This window comes from Solea solea, chromosome 1 (assembly GCF_958295425.1).
Source record: "Solea solea chromosome 1, fSolSol10.1, whole genome shotgun sequence".
Lineage (NCBI taxonomy): Eukaryota > Metazoa > Chordata > Actinopteri > Pleuronectiformes > Soleidae > Solea > Solea solea.
This window is the reverse complement of record NC_081134.1, coordinates 10,974,357-10,993,321: the sequence shown is the minus strand read 5'-3', so window position 1 is coordinate 10,993,321 and position 18,965 is coordinate 10,974,357. Positions and strand designations below refer to the sequence as shown.

The following is an 18,965-nucleotide window of genomic DNA, read 5'->3' as shown; positions in this document are numbered from 1 at the left end:
GCATGCATAACAAGTCCAGCCTATAACTTACAGAAGCAATGACCTGGGCTGTAAAAACAAGATTCTATTTTTATAAAACCTAGTCCACTCCATTTAAATTATCCTAGTATTTATCCAACAACAAATGAGTTGGTGAGTCATGGTTTGCTCCGTTATTGTTACAGTGACATTAGAATTAAAAATAGCTAAAAAAAAAACAAAAAAAAAAAACACTCAAATGATTGATGTGGGTTTTGTAGAACTTAAAACATTGTCAGCTTTTCAATATCCAGTTGTTAAACCGTCTCCAATAATTCACCAGCAGAGGAGTTTATATATAATGACATTTGGGTCTTTGCAATAACGTCTCCTAATACTTTTACTTTATTCTTCTCCCAGATCAGCCGCTGCCTGAAGCCCAGAGGACGGTTCATTTCGGTTACCTTCGCTCAGCCCCACTTCAGGAAACGTCTCTACGCTCGCACAGAGTACAACTGGTCAATCAAACAGTACAGCTATGGGGAAGGATTTGAGTATTTTGTCTATGTGATGACCAAAGGAGAGCAGCTCAGTGCAGAGGATGCAGCTCTAGAGAAGAAACTGCTTGAGGATGCCAACTTTCCACCAAACAGCAACGCCACGACACAAAAGGAGGATAAGGAAGACTTTCTGTCAAATATTGACTTATAAGGTGACAAAATGTAGGAAAGTTTTTAATGCATTAGACCAAAATATGCATGTATATATATATTACACATTTATATATCTAATATATACATATATGTATGTATATGTATATATATATGTACATATACATGCAGTACTAGTATTACAAAAAGCTTCACTCGTCACAAGAGAAACTAAACAAATGTCTTCCTTGTTCCGAAAACAAAACCCAAAGCAAAGATCTATTAACCACCATAGAAATTGAGTTATTTAGCAGCAAATTAACCTGATCCAAACTGCTCTACCATGGTTTGGATGGAAAGTGAAACAGGGTAGGGGGTAACTTTGAAGGGAGAGTTTGTAAAGTGAGTGTTCTGGAGGTGACCAGAGCGTCAGAAATGGAAGTTGTGATGTTGAATGTTGTCGGTGCTTATGCCCCACAAGTTGGTTGTCGAAAAAAGAGGGAGTTGTAGAGTAGGTTGGATGAAGTAGTTCCGAGTGTTCCCCAGGGAGAGAGAGGGAGAGGGAGAGGGAGAGAGAGAGGGGGTGACCTACAAGAGGAGAGGGAGATCCTCACAGGTAGATTATACATTCTATGCAAAAGATGCAATCTAAAGGAGATAGGAGACTGCAAGGTGGTGCCAGGGGAGAACGTGGCTAGGCCGCATCGGATGGTAGTCTGTAGGATGACTTTGGCAACTGAGAAAAGAAAGCAAGTGAAGGCAATGCCAAGGATTAAATGGTGGTAGCTTAAAAAAGGTAGAATGTTGTGAGTTGTGACAGGCTGGGAAAGTACAGCTAAAGCAGTGAGGGATACAGTCAAGAAGGTGTTTGGTTTGTCCTCTGGACAGAGGAAAGAGGATAAGGAAACTTGTTGGTGGAACAAGGAAGTACAGTAGAGCATCCAAAAGAATAGGATGGCAAAGGAAAAGTGGGACAGCCAGGGAGATGAAGAAGAACGTAGGCAGGAGTATACATGCAGCAAAGAGAGAGGTGGCAAAGACAAAGGCTTATAGTGAGTTGTATGAGAGACTGGACACTAAGGAGGGAGAAAAGGACAGAGAGACAGAGCTGGAGAGGATCCACAGCAGGTTAGAGGGATTAAGGACACAGATGGAAATGTTCAGGTGTACAGAGTGTGTTGAGAAGATGAGTATTTTAAGGACCTGATGAATGTGGAAAATCAGAGAGAGAGAGAGGGGAGGACAAATGGAGGGGAGATAGTGCCCCAGGATGTGCAGAGGATTAGTAAGGAGGAAGTGAGGGCAGCTATGAAAAGGATGACGGGTGGAAACACAATATTAGAGAGCAAGAAAATGCCAGAGGAATGGAGAAGAACTCAATGAAAAGCCCAGTCTGCCATGATCGGCTGGACCAGTCTCTTGTAATTACTCTACCGCTGGGTTAGCTCCCCGATCAGCTGTAAACATTAATGTAGCAGCGTTAACAGTGCTGTGGCCTCCGCTGTACCAATTCAGCACAAACTGGTTGATTGATGGGCCTGTTACGTGCTACATGGTGATGCAAACAATTTATAAAAACTTAATAAAAACAATGCAAATTGCAATGTGGGAGAGAACAACTTTGTTACACACTGTGGACGTAATCAGAATCAGAAGAGCTTTATTGCCAAGTATGATTTGCACATACAAGGAATTTGTTCTGGTGTCATTGGTGCGTAACAAGCATACAACATTTAAAAAAAAAAAAAAAAATAGCTTAGCAAGTTGTTGCTTAACACTGTAGTGTGTAACGTTTTAATATAAACAAACGTCCGTTGCATTCAAACCATTGTCAAATGAGTACGCACAATGCTGATCAGCTCCACATGACTCCCTGTGTGTCATGTGGAGCTCACGACATGTTTCAGAAGTAGTCGACCTCCGTCAGGTCTTATAGTACTGCTTGACAGGGTGAAGGATGCAGTGTACAAATAGTGTTGCATTGTTTCTGTTTGACGAACAGAGGGAGAATAATAACATCAACAAGAATAATAAAAAGAGATATGCACGGCAGCTTTTAAGAACGAAATGTACGGTTCAGTGTACCATCAGTTTAAATATATTATATTCAATAAATTGTTCATAGCAGACAGTGTAATGGTGTTCAGGTCCCTCAAATCACTGGATTGGATATCGGACAGATACAAATGTAGAATCCAATAAAATCCAAAAATAATATATATGGCATGCTTCACTATACACAGACTGTGAAAATGTCAAATAAAATCTGCAAAACCATTTTAGCTGAGTCATGTTTAGGCTGTCCCTTTCTTCTTTTTGGGGAGAACAATATTTGTTACATGGTTGGAGAATTCTGTCTTTGAAATGACTCAGCACAAATGTGTTGTTAACAGCTTCACACGTTCATAAATGGTCAAAAATGACTGTATCGGAATACTATCGGTATTGGTATATACTCGAGTTTTTGATATCGATATCGGACTCAAAAAAGTGGTATTGTCCCATCCTTACTCAAACACGGACCTGGAGCTCACAGGTGGCAAGAAATCATGCAATGGCCACAAAAGCAGTGGCTCCTGAAGTGGCTTATCTCTAAAGATAAGATAACATCCTTTATTAGTCCCGCAAGTGGGAAATTCACAGTGGAAAAAAAACTCCCTCGGTAAATATGCTCCAGTTAAAGGTGTAATATTGCCCCAGAATAAGCCTTTTCATGTGTACTTAAGGCAAGGGCCTTTCTTCAGGGACGCTTCCATCTTACATGCTTCGACAACAGCCTGAAAGGATAAACCAGCCAGAGCCTGCATTTAGTCTCTGAAGTGAAAAATCACTATTCAAACAAAGCAAAAGAACATATTCCATTGTATAAACAGTGTAATTGTGACGCTGGTCAATTCTTTTTAGCCATGCTTCTGTCACTGTCTCCTCGAGTGCACTTTATCCTAAGAATCTTTTACCAGGTATGAGCTGTAGTCCCTGATTCAGTGTGACAGACAGAAGTGTATGTCTGGACACGAGACATCACAGCAGCTCCAGTCTGTGTTAAAGTCTATTAATATGGCAGTCAGACTGTCCACTCCTGTCGGGCGTGTCTGTCTCTGTCCCCGTCCCCCGTCTGCTTTAGATACCAAACAAAAGCTGCAGTGTTTAGAAAAACCCATCCTGCATATTGATGCAGCTCGAAGGCACACACACACACATCACATCGCATGCATATAAACACACAAGTGACGGCTCGCCCCGTGTGTTATTTGGTGAGGAAACATGAGATGAGTCCAGGGTCCTGTGCTGTCTACAGCTTAAATATAGACCTGGGATGGGTGGGTGGAGCCTGGCATGCAGACAGACAGGAAGACTGGTGACTGGAGGGGTTGTAGGGGTGGGGGGGTGGGTCACATTAATAAAGTAGAAATCATTTATTTTTAATTCTCTGCTGAGATCTAATTACCACCTATTTTAGGACTTGGCGGGGGGGGGGGGGGGGGGGGAGGTGTGTGTGATTTTTCAGACGGCTTGTCCTCCTTTCCATGATTTTTCCAACTGTGTGACATGGTTGCATTTTCATAACAATCTCACCACATGAGTAGATGTCCTGGAGGCTTCACTGATATCCCACCATCCTCTTCAGCAGGATTTCCTGCCCCACGTGGTCACTGTCACGAGGCCTGTCAATCTTTCTGCCCTCAAATGACACAGTATGCAGTTTCAGCTACAGTTGTGGCCTTGTAGGATCAAGTGTGCAAAACTAAAAAGTAGCTGTAGTGTATTTATTTTGCCTTGTGACAACAGTGGACAATGGTTATTTACTGCTCTGTGGTTGGATTAAGAGTACTGGCTTCAAAAGCTGTAGTATGTAACTTTTAAATATAAACGAATGTCCGTTACATTCAAAGGATTCAAAGGCTTCATTGTCCTGTGCAAAAAATACCACGTTTATCTCTGCAATTCTTTTAAGTCGCTGCCAAACATGTTCAGACAATGCAATGCCGATTAAGCCCCATGTGACTCTTTGCTTCTCAGTATAGCAGCGTTGTGTTCTCATGTCACAGGGAGTGATGTGTTTTATGTGTTTTACACGAAGCACAACAGCAACATCGTGCTAGTAAAGCGAGGCAGCAGAGTAATGGCTGGAAACATCAGAAGTGGATTCTCTCTGCTGCTAAAAATGAACGTTTGCCATTTGACAGAATAAATGCTTATTGAATGTGGGTAACACTGGGAATGTGGCAGTGCGAAATCCCCTAGAGGAGATATTTATGGAGACACCAGAATTGTTTTGGTTGATTTTTTGATCTTACCTTTTCCATCATAAGGTCCATTTCGTAACTTTTCTGGAACTTTTGTCAAGAATTTACTTTTCAAAAAGAGGATGGGATGGTGTTGTTGGTGTCACAGTAGCCTTGATTTCCCCCCCCCCCCCCAGTGAGATTTAACTTGACCCGACCACAGAGCAGGACACATACCTCATGCAGGAGAGGTTTGGTCGTAAACACAAACATTGTCTGGGCTGTTTGTGTATCTTCAGCTGATCATCTGTGTTTTCCAGGTGTCGGAGCCTTTGATTTACTCGAGTGTCGTGTATTAAACTGTGTGAGAGATAATAAAGCCTGAATTTTCCCTCCTGCTCCTAATCGTCTGTCATGCTCCGTTGCTCAAGGGCAGCAAAAACCGTTAATCTACTGCTACTCTATATATCTCTCAGTCTGTCTGCTTTCTCTAGTGTTTCTAGACGCGCTCTCTCTCACTCTATCACGTGTCTATTCACAGCCACCACCCCTCTCTCACTGTCTGCTTCCATTGGCCCCAAATGCTGTGGTGTGTGGTGTTAGGGCTCATGCAAGTTAAGACATCTCTCTATTTTTCTGTTAGTGTTCAAGCCACATCACAACACAGCGATGCTGCCTGTTTTCACCCGACTGAGCCTACGTTAGCAGCTCTTAGCATCTTATGTGATCTCAATATCATGCAACAATAGTCTCGTTTGGATTCAGAAGGATTTGGAAATGTCCAGATACATGTTGACAGTGGAGAGGGAGTCACCAGCATTAGACCCTGCTGCTGCTGCTGCTGCTGCTCTCAACAGCTCTGTTTATCTGCTGATCTCCCCAGGGGCAACATAATGGCATCATGCACTGTATGGCATGCTTATGTAACAGAGGGAGGAATATTAATGGATGTCCACTCAGGATGGTACAAAAGTGGAGTCAGATCAAAGCTCTTGGTCCCCCTGGTCTCACACAGAATCTAGAACAAGGGTTTGCTCGATACCACTCCGATACAATACCAATTTACCAAGTTAGATAGCAAGTTCGCTTTTTTTTCTGCTGTAATGGAGAACTTTTAAATGTGATAAGCTGTGTTTCTCAGCATAGTAGAGTTTATGTGTCTCCCGTAACATAACCCCGCTGCACACAGTGATGCGTTTTACGTCTTGACTGATGGAGGCGTGGCCCGAAACACAGCAGTGACATAGTGGTGGCAAACTGAGATGACTGCATACGGTTGGTGTGGCTTAAAATGCCAAAAAAGTGCCTATACAAAAACTTTTAGAAGTGGATTCTACTGCTTAAAATAAAATAAACCCCAGACAGTCAGTAGGACTTCACAATCACATTTTATTTATAATTGATTTTGGCTTCTCATAAACATGATCATCCAATACTGAAATTGCTCCATAAACAACTGCCTGCATGTTCAATCAGAGCTGCAGCTGTTCCTGCACCAAGCAGCTCCAAGTTTCTTCTTGTTGGTGGTGCATATTTGTCTTTATAGCTTGTGCTTCATGAAGCTTTTTGATTTGTGCTGTTTTTCTTGGAGTTGGATTTTATGTTTGTCTTTTTCAGATATCAGATCCAGTGATTTTGACCGGTACGGATACAAACATCGTATTGACTCATAGTGACTCATCCCTATCGAGAACTCTCTGCATTTTGTGTGTTTGTGTGTGTGTGAGTGTCCACTGGGAAAGCATTTACAGCATGTCTGTGTTGACCCCAGCATGACCGAGCGAAGTCCGAACCCATCTGCCAGGTCAGAAAGAGTGACCCCAGGTTACTGCAACAGTCAACTGACCTCTAACCCTCAGAGCAGCAAACTAATGAATGGATTTTAACCTCGTCAGAGACGAGAAGCTAATTAGTTGTTGCCCGAGATATTCCAGTCTAACATCCTACCTCAGATTATAAGAGAAAGAGTTTAGCAGATCACAACCAGATATGACTTTTTTCTCTAAATTGTATTCTTATAAAACGGCTTCAAACCTTGGCTTTATACTGCAGTGTGTAACATTAGGTGATTTTTGTCTGTTTGGTCTTTGAAAACAGGCTCTGTCAAGTAACACTGTCAGACCAGACTGAGGGCCCCCTTTGGCGCTTTTCCACTAGTACGACTCGGCACGGCACGGTTACTTTGCTTTTCCATTAGTGATAGTTTGACCTGATACCTAGTACTTTTTTTTTAGTACCTGCTCTGGTGAGGTTCCAAGCAAGCTGTGCTGATACTATGCGTGACACCACCAGACTGCTGGCCTTTGATTGGTCACAGTGCCGTCACAGGAAGAGGCGGAGGCAAAAGTCCGACACAAGAATCAAACTGAACAATGCCCGACTGTAGATCAGTTAAAAAGACTTAAAAATCCTGAAAGCGTGCGTTAATCTCCAACATTTAGCAAGGAAATGTCTAAAATCTCATCATTTAACGGAGGAGTCTGGTGTATTTAGCGACACCACTGCGATCATGAGCGGCATCACAGACCCTGCCACTGTATTTCAGTGTCAGACGAAGTCTGTGCTCCGGTCATGGAGGAAGTACTGAACAAATAGTTTTAATTAACTGGTTCTAATGATTCAGTTACACTGAAAACAACTGCTTTACACGTCACTAGTCACTCATTTGTGTGTGGCTGGGACCATGTAGTGAATAAAACGGCGTTAGTGTGTATACAGAGGTAGTGCAGGGGCGGGTGGTGGTAAAAGTCAATAATCCTGTCAAACTGTTCAAAGACTGTTTTTTTGTTCTATCGGTTTGTTTGTTTTTAAACAGTAGGATTCACTTCTGGCTTTTGTGGGTACTTGTCTGTGTTGTCAGTCATGCTCCAAGTCACATGTTCACAGTACGTCTCATGACAGGGAGGAGGTGTGTAGCAGAGCTGATGCTGTTCAGTATCTGCCCAAATATGTCAATCTGGTTCCGGCCTTCACACACACACACACACACACACACAGCATCCATAACAACAACATGATCGATCGCTCTGTGTGTTCATTCAGTCCACATGTGCTCCTGGTGTCAGGACAGTCAATAACATCACTCCCGGGCTACACTGATGATGCAGTGGTTATGTGTGTCATTAGAGTCAAGTGCAGTTTAGAGTAACGAGTCCGTGTTGTTGTCACGTGTATTGTCGTCTCTTTTTATAGTCCTGCCCTGATACTGTTGATGTTTTCCCGGTGTCATTTTAACCAGTAAAATTGCAACATTACAAGGAAAAGTGTTTTTTCGCCAGAACATTTTGTTCACAGCCAGCCAAACGCGGAGCCAAAAACACAATATGCTCTTTGGGGGATTTTCGAGTTGCGGTGAAATTGCAGCCTAATTGCAATTCTTTCAAACTGCAATTTTCATTTGAAAGCGATCGATTGTTCAGCTGTAATGTTTTGGGAAAGATTTCCTGCACATAGTGTCCCGTTTTAACACTTACTGTTACTAAAACGTACCATGCTGGGTTTTTCCCCTGTATACTGAGTAGGTTGGTTCCATTGATCCAAATCAGATGCCTTTATTCCAAGGCAAAGAACAACTGGTGGAAAGGTCCAGGTTCTGCCACTTCAAGACATGGATAACAGTATCCTGTATATGGATTTGTTATCTGCCTTCAAAAAGTTATGGCAATAATTCAATAACAATATATATATAGTTTGATATAATGGCTGTGGACAGTGCACACCTCGTCTGTGTGAGTAAAACAGTAAGAAATAAGTTTTTAACAAGGAAACCTTTTTGGCTCAGTCCATGAAGCCAGCCCATCTGTGAAGACTGTGTAGATAATGTGGACCATAAAGACAATGTACCATAGATTTGTTTTAAGGCTGTTGTACGTGATCCATTGTCGGTAGAAGTGTTTATGTGAGAGCTACTGTACAGTCAGACATTGAAAAATGATCATGTGGCCAGTTGTGGCTCCCCGGGGGTTTGTGGTTTAATGGATTCACCAGTGTAGGCAAACACAGAGCTGTTTAACAGCTAAACACATGGATCACTGTTTCCTCCCTGCTCTTTAATTAAGAATCAGTATTTACTGCCACTGAGGTATATTGCTACTGCAAGAGCCCTTCAGTGATGACCAAACCTACACAGAAATGAGCAGAGGGTGTGTTTTGTTTGCACTAAAGTTGTTTAGTATATTCTTCTGAGGTGACGTGCTATGTTTTGTTTTCCACATCGTGCACCGCTCTAGTCCTTTTGTCCTCCATTGATATTCTAGGCAACTAACGTCTCGGGATGAAAGCCATGTCAAAGAATCACATTAACATTTTCTTTCACCATTTATTAATTCACCAAATACAGTGAAAATGGCATCGTAATATACAATGACTCATTCTTAGAATGTCATGACATTTTGTTGTTTTTTGCTTCATAAAACGATGTTTCATTATTGAAAATATTCAAGGTTTCATGCACAACAAACCATATCCAGTTCTTTTAAAGTAATGGTACAAAATAAACAAAATTAAAAAAACGAAAAACTGTAATGTCCAAAATCGGTCAAATAACGACGTGTCATTTGAGGATACTCGTAAACAGTGCAATATATATATATATATATCTAAAACTGCAATTTTCTAACAAATTCATCAACGAAGCTCAAGTCACAGTATACGATTTCTTAATAATAGTTAAACATTGATGTGTGCAAAACCCCAGACACATTCAGTTAGTCTTTAAAAAACTTCCAACCTCTGATATCGAAATAAGACCAGTCCACCAAAATGTCAGATTCGCCTCTATGTGAAGGCCAGTCTCATTGCGTATAATTATATCCTCTCTGAAATAGAAACATTTTTGTTGATGAACCGTAAGACGATAGACTAGCATATCATTTAAATAACAAATATTTAGATATAAAAATACAAATATGACTTTTGTTTTAAAAAGAAGCGTGCCAGGGTAAGAGTGGTGGCACCTGTGTTGGCACCGGAGTGAACGTTCATGCAGTAAAGTAGATGGAGGAAAAAAAACTCTAGATTTCATAGAAGACAGAAAACAAACAAACAAACAAACAAAAAAGTATAATAACCAAATTATAGAAAGCATATTTCTTCCCATGAATTTCATGACTAGAATTGTTCAATATTTACTATAAGCTCCACATCTCTGCAGGCCTCTGTAGATCTGAGTATTTGAAAAAGAAAAAAAGAAATATATGTGCAGGTTTTTATATCAGCTACATGAAGGTGCCAATCGGCACATTTAACCATTGAATGCAAGAGCAAAAATGTAGCCAGTGGTTCACTTTCCATCTGTGGCCTGATTCTCTTCAAGAGCCAAAACAAGTGGGGTTCAACTACAGAAAACATTAACATTGCACCATCCTCAGATATATGTTTTTACATACAGTGGGTCTTCTCTGGTTAGTAGACTCAAAGAGTTTGGTTGGTCTGTGTTTTGTTTTTTGTCTTTCAAAGAAGCGTGAGCAGCAACAGGAATGCATTGGACCAGTGCTGAAAGGACAGCTCCCTTGAATGCACTGTCGCCAACTGGGAGTCAACAAAGCTGAGCCTAAACTAAAGTGGGGAGGAGAGGAGAGGAGGAGCGGGGGGGGGGGGGGGGGGGGGGTAGAGAGGAAAGGGTGAGGGAGTCTGAGGAGCTTTAGCCTATATACTGTACATGTTATTGTAACAGGGCTGGGATTTCGCGTCAGCCTCCCGTTGCAGTATTTTTGTTTCTTACAGCGCAGTTTTGGAAAGGAAAAGAGAAGAGATGGTCGTGAAGTAATGACAAGTTCATCCATCATTAAAATCAGCAGGGGTTGAGAGACAGAGCAAAGCGTCCGCCATCTCAACGTCCTGCTGCGCAGCAGTGGAGTTCAAATCGGGATTCGTTTGAAGAATTGCCAGCAATCCCATGACAAATCTTGGTCTTTTTCCAGAATCTTCCCTTTTTTCCTTCATTCTTCCTCCCTCTCTTTCTCGCTCACTCTCTCTATATATATACATATATATATATTTCTTCTCTTATTTATCTTCCCCCTCTTTATTCTATCTCTCTCCCCTTTTTTCCCCGTCCTGTAACACCATTCTCATTTCATCATCCCGTCCTCGCTTCGTGCCGTCGTCTTTTTCCTGCAAATTCCTCGAACATGCACAGCCGACAAGTGCTTCAAATCGGTGACTGAAATTAAAAAAGTCAGCGCAGGCATTGTTCACGCTTAAACGCCAGGTGAAGACTTGTCCGTCATCCCCTTCAGGACCTCGTCTATTCGGTCGTCCTCGATGACCACTGTGGACAGGAAAAAAGGGGGGGGGGGCATTCATTTATTATTATTATATTATTATTATTATAATTATTAACACCTGAATCTAATGTCTATATCACTGCTGCATTTTCCTTATTAGTAGTAGCAGTATAAGCCTCAAAGGTCTCTATTATCACGTCAACTCTCACGATAATCATTTGGACAAAGACCGCGATTGCGATATGATTCCGAATCGTTTCCATTTTCACCATCAAAGTCAATAAATAACACATATTTACTAATTGGGGCCTTTGAATTCCAGCAGCACTGCAACACTGTCACAAGATTTCATATTTATCAAATCACTGAAGTGTCCAGTTTCCATTTTGGATTGCGATTTCGATTATTGTGCACTTAATTGAGCAGCCCAATCATCGAATGGGGGGGGGGGGGGGGTTATGGCGCAGCAAAGACACACAACAAAGCAAGTGAGAGCAAATCTATGACCGCACAACTCGGCTGCATGGGAACAAATAAATAATAAATAAGAGAGTAGATAAATGCATAAATTAAAGCAGTCTATTGCAAATCCCCCTGCAGCGTCGACGGCGCACTTGGTTGGAAAACAAGTCATTCGTGATAATGGCGACGAGCCAGATGCTTTTTTATTGTTCCTCTGGTGTTATGATAACAGGCTGGGGTGTGTCCTTGTGTCTCTGTGCATGTATGTATATATATATATATATATATATACATATATATATATATATATATATATATATATGTGTGTGTATATTTTAATTATAAGCCTATTATAATAATAGCAATGATAATAAGAGTTTTTGCACATTTATTATCACACAATCTATCTGTTGTGCCCTGTTATCAATCCTGCAGTGTTTTTTTTCTGTATATAAATATGAATACATACACACACACACACATATATATATATATGTATATATGTATATACCTCGCTTAGCTCGGCCGATCTGTCCCAGCTTCGGGGGTCTTTTCGCCTGCGACGCAGCGAAGAAGGCGCTCGTGTCCTGCAGTCCACAGCTAAAGGACATCTGGCTGACCTCGCTGTCCGCGCCGTAGCCGCTCATTTTGCCCTCGTTGTATGGCAGCACCTCGGACATCGTGGCACGACTGGAGCTTTTTGTTGTTCTTCTTGTTGTTTTTAAGTGAAGCCGGGTAAACGTGTCCGTCGCTCGGTAGCAGCAGTTAGAATCCCGGGAAGAGATGCAGGTTTGTAGTAGATGGTGTTCAAAAAAAACAAAGCGTCTCCTGTTGGGATCTTGTCGATGTCGTCGCCTCTCTCTTTGTGTCTGTGTTGTGTGTCTGTGTTGTTGTGTTGTTGCAGCTGCAGGAAGAGTTATGAGTGTGTGAGTGAGTAAGAGAGAGAGTGAGAGTGAGATGTGTTCGCCTCTGCTGCTGGACGATGTCTGCTGAGGGAAGTGGGAGATCCCGGGATCATAAAGGAAACCCAGGCTGAACGGTGAAGTCATCCATCCGGGTTTGTGTATGTGTGTGTGTGTGTGTGTGGCAGAGGAGCAAGAGCGACACCAACAGGCGAGAAAAACTAAGACAACACAATTCTGGAAGTTGGTGCATAAACATGACTCCAAACTGAGGTTATTATAGTTTAACGAAATAATGAAAACTAAACATTTTCGTTAACTGATATAAAAATGGAGTTAAAAACCAAACCCATATAACTAACTGACACTAAATTGTGTGTTTACAAAACTAACTAAAATTGTGCTTAAATTTCGTTTTGTAAATTAATTTCATACATAATCCTTTTGGGTTCATATGACCTGTGTTTTTTTTTTTCTCTGCCAGCAATTTGGAAAGGTTGTATTTGAGACACAGTACACATTACTCCATATTTCAAAAAATAAACTAAAACTAAGCATTTACAACAAATAAAAACTATCCTAAATAAACAAAGCCTGTCCTATCATTAAACACACCAACCACCATCACAATGCAACACTCACTCATGTTTAAATGCTTCTTTTGTTACTTTCTCGTAGCTTTGCGCTGGTTTTCTTTGTAGCGAATTTGCCAAGTTCTCGCACATACCATGTAAAAATGGCAACATTTGCATGTTATACACATGTCGTACTGTTTGAAGGAATTTGTTTTGAGAGGGAATGTACGTAGTTTTGAGTGCTGTGTTTTCATTTTGCAAGATAATTGTGGAGTTTCAACAAAAAAACGGATGCATAATTGTATGAATAACCTCGAAAACCTACAAGTACTGTATACGGCATAGAACAAGAAGAATGTAAAACAGAACAGAATACCACCCATACAGGATAATTACTTAAGAAAAAAATGTCCGGCCCTGTTTTGTGCCAGAGAAAAATATATAATAAATTTCAGCACCATGGACAGAGACATTCTCATTTCTAAACGTGCTGCATCTGAAATGACGTCATTCTTTGCTACCGCAAAACCTGTGTTACAACATCCTGTCCTCACAGCATATGGTGTCTCATAAAAAAAGCTAATATAATTTCAAACTCAAAGCCTATTAATGAACCAAGCCTGGTTTAACTGCTCCGGCCACCTGGCGTGTCTTTATGTAAAACTCTTCCTTTGTTTTTGCTGCCACCAGACCAGGGAAGTTGAATAGCTGAGAGTTTGGAGATGGTAGTTTTGGAGAGACTGGGATGGGGATAGGCTGCAGAGTCAACACTGAGTGAGCTCCTGCCAGCTGATGGACATCCCACAGAAACATGGACCGTACAATCCCCACAAAAGCATTTGTTATTATCTTATTTAAAGACAAAGTGCAGCTAACATGGTTGGAGGTGGTTACACTCAAATTCCATATGCTGAAAAAAGCTCAGCTTTTTAGAGAGAAGTTTGCAACTTTTAAATACACAAACGCCATCAAACCTCAACAATGGAAACAGCTAAATAATTGTTTTATACTATAGTGATTTGTCTCAAATGTGGATAATTAAAAATCATAAATGTGGCACAAATGTGTCAGAATGCCGTTCCCCTCACAAAGATGACTCACAAAGTTCCTGTTGCTCAATGAACTGCAGCCTCCAGCTGTCAACACGCAAGAGTGGTTGATTCATGCTGCTGGGGTTCAAGCAAGGGCCAAGGATTTCACATGACGTCATCGCTCTGCGACAGAGTTACAGGCCGTGGAGGAAGATCTGACCTGAGATGGTACGATCACTATTTTGGGAAGAGACGTGGCTGTGTAACACCAACCGGACACTTCTCTCTAGTCTTACCTCAGCCTCTAATAATGCACCGCACAAGTGCGATGACTCCTCATTTGGTCAGGCCTGAAGTTTAATCTTTCTCTGTCCACATGCTGTGATGTGTCCTCATCTTTTGTCTCCTTTTTCTTTTCCCCCCCTCCATCTATTCCTCATCAGCAGGAAGCAGTTTTCAATGATCTGAGTCAGTCAATCAGTCGCATCATTTCTAACAAGGGCACCCACCCGTGTGTGTGTGTGTGTGTGTGTGTTTCTATGTGTGTGCTCTTGAAGCGCTGCCACCAATTACAAATAATTCACTGTGCTGAGTCACACTCACCCCCCCTCCCCATGTTCTCCCCTTGGGCAGACCAAGCTTTGTTGAATTTACACACATACACACACACACACACACACACACACACACACACACACACACACACACACACACACACTATGTTCCTCCTTGAGGAACACGAGCTGTGGAAAAACACTGATAACAAGCCTAGAGCTAAGAGCCGGGATCAATTCTGTGCGTGTCTGCTTTTAGGGTTTGTGTGAGCGAGAGAGCAGGTATAACAAAAAGGCTAAAAATGTAACTGTGAGCATAAGCAGAAAGAGGCAACACACACACACACACACACACACACACACAAACACACAAACACACCATCTGCAGTCATGGAAGAAAACAACTTGTGTGTGTCTGTTTACCTCATCACACAGATTAATGCTGCTTGTTTTCCTGCATAAACATCTCCCAAAAAAAGATTATACGAACAGTGTCAGAGATGCAGTGTTTGGATCACACAGCTGAGCTGCATCAATGTTCAAGCTACGCCTGATTCACACAGGAGGCCAGAGGTGTGATCACCAGAGGTGACCGTCCCATGTTGGTGAATAACATGTTGGTTGATTCTAAAGCACCAGTTGTCACCAAATGCTGTTCAAGTATCAGCATTTTCAGTGTCCAGTGTTGGGCATTAACGCTTTAGCCAAAAGTATATTTGATTTTTGAACGTTTATTTTAACAAAACAATAAATTACACCTGACACAAGTTGACACATGTTCAAAGGGAGAGGGGAAGAAGTCTTGGCTTATCAAATCCCACTCCTTCTCCCCTTATTTATATTATATATTTATATATATTTTCCTTAGTAATTAATATATAGTATATTCAACTGAGCATAAATGAATAAATAAATGGATAGTCAGTAACATCCATAATATATTGATCCTATGTAAGTAAAGAAATTAATTAACACCCCGCTGTGAATATCACACCCCCATCTCATCCCTATATCCTGTGAAAATATGATCTTTATATTTTCACCCCATACTATTTACACCATCTCTGATGTACAGCACTTTGTTTCAGCTGGTTTTTTTGGATTGGACAGAATGAAATGCAGAATCTTCTCCTTTTTTTAAATCAATTTTAAAATGATCCTTCTTTCTTACTCTAATATTATAGTAAACAATAATATTAGTAATATTCAATTAGTATGTGAAGCAATGCTGAGTTGGTGTGTTACAAAATTTAAATTGAGAGGCAGCCACGTTTGTACTTCAGTGGATTCAGTCCCAAAGGAAACTTGTACTTCAATACTTTGATTGTATTTACAAGAGGAATATGAGTAACGTATTACTTTTGATACATGCAGTAAGTAAAGTAATATTTGTACTTTTTAAATTCCTGAGTAACTTACCCAACACTGGTTGTTTCACACAAGAGAAATGGCTCTGAAACTTTGTGTTTCAAAATTAAACTTGGGTCCACAATCTCTGTCCAAGTTCCTCTGGATAATCTCCAGAACAGGCAGTTTTTGTGTCATCTCTCTCTGTGGCAAAGTTTCAGCTCCGGCAGTGATTCCTCTTGGACATTTGAGCAGATAATATGTCAGAGGAGGTTATTTACAGTGTAGTAATCTATGCCTATTTGATATCTTATGAGTGCAAAGTATGGAAAGTATATGAAAAGTATTTCCTCTTTTGGAAATGCAGTGATTTATTATGTGAACCAAAGCAATGTAATCTGCTGATACAAATAAAAATCTTTATATTGGATCAGTGACGATGTATATGCGAAAGAGAGGGGACGCTTGGTTTGTTGAAGGAAGGAGAAGCGCTGCAGTCAGACTGTTGTCGGAAAGTAGGTCACTTGTCCCGCGTTTCACTGCATGCCCAAAGCAGATGGGTGACAGCAGTAATTGGCATCAGGGATGATTGCACGCTGTGATGGTTCTGTCTCTCCTGAGAAACCACATCTATACCTTTCCCCCCTGCTGTCGGTCCATCCCGCCCCTTCACTCACGATGATGAACAAGAGCACAATTTGTCAGGATCTCACATGTGGAGCATTTGCTGCCAGAGGAATTTGCTACCATGCTTATATTAAACAGGTAATAATGTTAACTTTGTTTATCTTCATAAAGCATGGTTGAGTGTGGTTGCCAACGTTTCTGAAACAAGGGAAAAAAAAGAGTCGCACTCACAGGCTTTTACACTGTGGTCATACACATCCACGTAACTGAACCTTGTTCAGTTCATTTTCACATGTCAGTTAATTGTCAGATGTCAGCGATTGAAGGTAAAAGTGAATTTGGTCCGAGCAGCAGCAAAGGCAAAGAAGAATTATCACCTGAGAGATGAGTGTCAAGGTGACGGTAAAATTACACAACATTATTTACCATAAATATCCACCAACAACATGCAAGAGAACGAAAAGAGCATGTTTTTTTTGCTTCTCCTCCTGTCAAGACATTTTTGAGAGAGGTAGTGAGGCTTTTTAGGTTTGGTAAAGTATCGGTGTAGATTTTCATTCGTCCAGGTCACAGCTATCCAAAAGTCATTTAATCAGTTGCAAAATGGACTGCAGAAGCCTCTTGGAGGATTTCTTCAAGAAATCTATAAATCCACTTGGTACTGGCTGATTCAAGAGGTTTGATAACATTCGTCATTCGTTCGTCAGTGTTTGAGTAACTCTGCTGGAAACCTGTGTGTTCAAGTGCAGCGAGCTGGCTGCCCTATTGTAATCAGTGAAGAGAATATTTTAATTTAGCCCTTCCTTAATCTCTGGTGACATTTGTTTCGAGGGCGTGCGGACAGTGGACATGTCCACACCAACATTAGAGACAGGACAATGTGTGACCAAGTGTGGGCCCTTGCATTTGTTACGACTAGCCTCTTTGATATTCAGCATTTTTGAATTAAAATTGAATCTCACTTCCCTGCCTGGTATGGCCACCTCAGCTTTGACTCAGCTTTTCATAGAAAGAATGTGGAGCTATCATTGCAGAAAGCTTCCGTCCCTTGTGCAGCCAGTTTGAGCCTCTGAGCTCCAGGAGACATTACAGAGTTCCTCTGGCAACTGAAAATGTGTATAAAAAGTCCTTCATTCCAAGTGTAATCAGTGTTCTTGTCTCTACAGAGAGAGAAGTGAGTTATTAATCCACAACTGCAGTAAGGAGAATATTTAGATGTAATTTAACCCTGTATGTTTAAGTTTTACTGGTTGTTAAGGTCATAATAGACAGATTTAACTTTCTGAAAGTCTGAAAAAGCCACCAAGGGCTGCAGCAAAGAACAATCCATTCATTATCACACTCACTTAATTTATGGACTTTAATTAACCTCGAATCCGATCTGCATATCTTGACAGTGGGAGGAATATTCTAAGAAACTCACACAGACACATGGAGAGCATGCAAACTCCAGGCCCTGCTGCTGAAACTGGGATTTGCACAGTTGACCTTTGTGCTGTGAAGCCCCCGCGGTAACCACCTAACCCCTTTACACAGTCGAGCTGAAGAGGCCTCTTGAAAGAAATGTGAAATGTGTTCAAGGAAACTCAAGTTAAGTCTACATGGGATAGAAAGACTTGGATTACTGAGACCTGAGATCAAAGATAGGAATTCCCGTTTTATTTGACCTTACTGACCTTTAGCTGTACCTAAACACAACAGTCAGTGAATGATCTCGGTCTGTTACAGAGTACATTCACCCTGTAACTATCCTGTCAGTTCTTGTTCTCCAGTACAGCTAAATAGTGACCTAAGGTGGACACCTTGTGGTAGAAGTTTCTATACTATACTTTTACAGAAACGAGTCTCAATTGTGTTTTAGTTATGATCTGATCGACTTATCTAAAGTAATAGGGACATCTTACGGCATCATTCTTGGTCTGATTAGTCTAATATTTCTAACATTCACTTTCCAGAGGCCCCTCTGATCATATCACTCCCTTCCTTTATCCAGTTCATTTACTGAATTTAACTGAGAGAACAAATAAAATGGCATTGTTTTTTTTCTTGTGTGTGCCCTCAGACGTCTGCGAGTGCTACAGGAATAGTTTGTTCCCCGAGAGTCACAGCTGCTGTTCTGCTGAGAGGGCTCATAAAGAATTTGTCTATGTGAACCTTTATGACCGCTGAGGAAGATTTATGAGTTCCTGTGTCCAGCACCTGCTCCTTCTTTCACCCCCACTCAGACCCAATGCCCCACTCTTCACCTTATACCCCCCCCTCTCTACCTCCACAAACCCACAAACAGACTGGTGCCTGTTAAGTTTTTACCTCCCCTTTGCTTTCCATCTATCTGCTGTTCTCCACATCTTCTCGCTGCTTGTTAGAGATGACAGAAATAGCACGCTCGATGACGCACCAACCCCC

General features: G+C 41.3%; 2 protein-coding genes across 2 annotated transcripts in view; one reads left to right on the top strand and one right to left on the bottom strand.

Annotated features, from left to right (window-relative positions):
* The window catches only part of ece2a (endothelin converting enzyme 2a), a 62,431-nt gene extending 59,546 nt beyond the window's left edge, over window positions 1-2,885 (top strand). Inside the window, exon 4 of the mRNA XM_058640590.1 lies at window positions 379-2,885. Coding sequence (XP_058496573.1) covers window positions 379-669 — 291 coding nt within the window. The 3' untranslated portion in view covers window positions 670-2,885. The remainder of the gene's footprint in view (window positions 1-378) is intronic.
* Window positions 2,886-10,429: 7,544 nt separating this feature from the next.
* Window positions 10,430-12,527, bottom strand: camk2n1a (calcium/calmodulin-dependent protein kinase II inhibitor 1a). The gene is made up of 2 exons (XM_058634584.1): window positions 12,035-12,527; window positions 10,430-11,105 (listed from the first exon to the last, which is right to left on the bottom strand). Exons 1-2 carry the CDS (start codon window positions 12,201-12,203, stop codon window positions 11,035-11,037), a joined length of 240 nt encoding a protein of 79 aa, XP_058490567.1. The 5' UTR covers window positions 12,204-12,527; the 3' UTR covers window positions 10,430-11,034.
* Window positions 12,528-18,965: the final 6,438 nt, after the last annotated feature.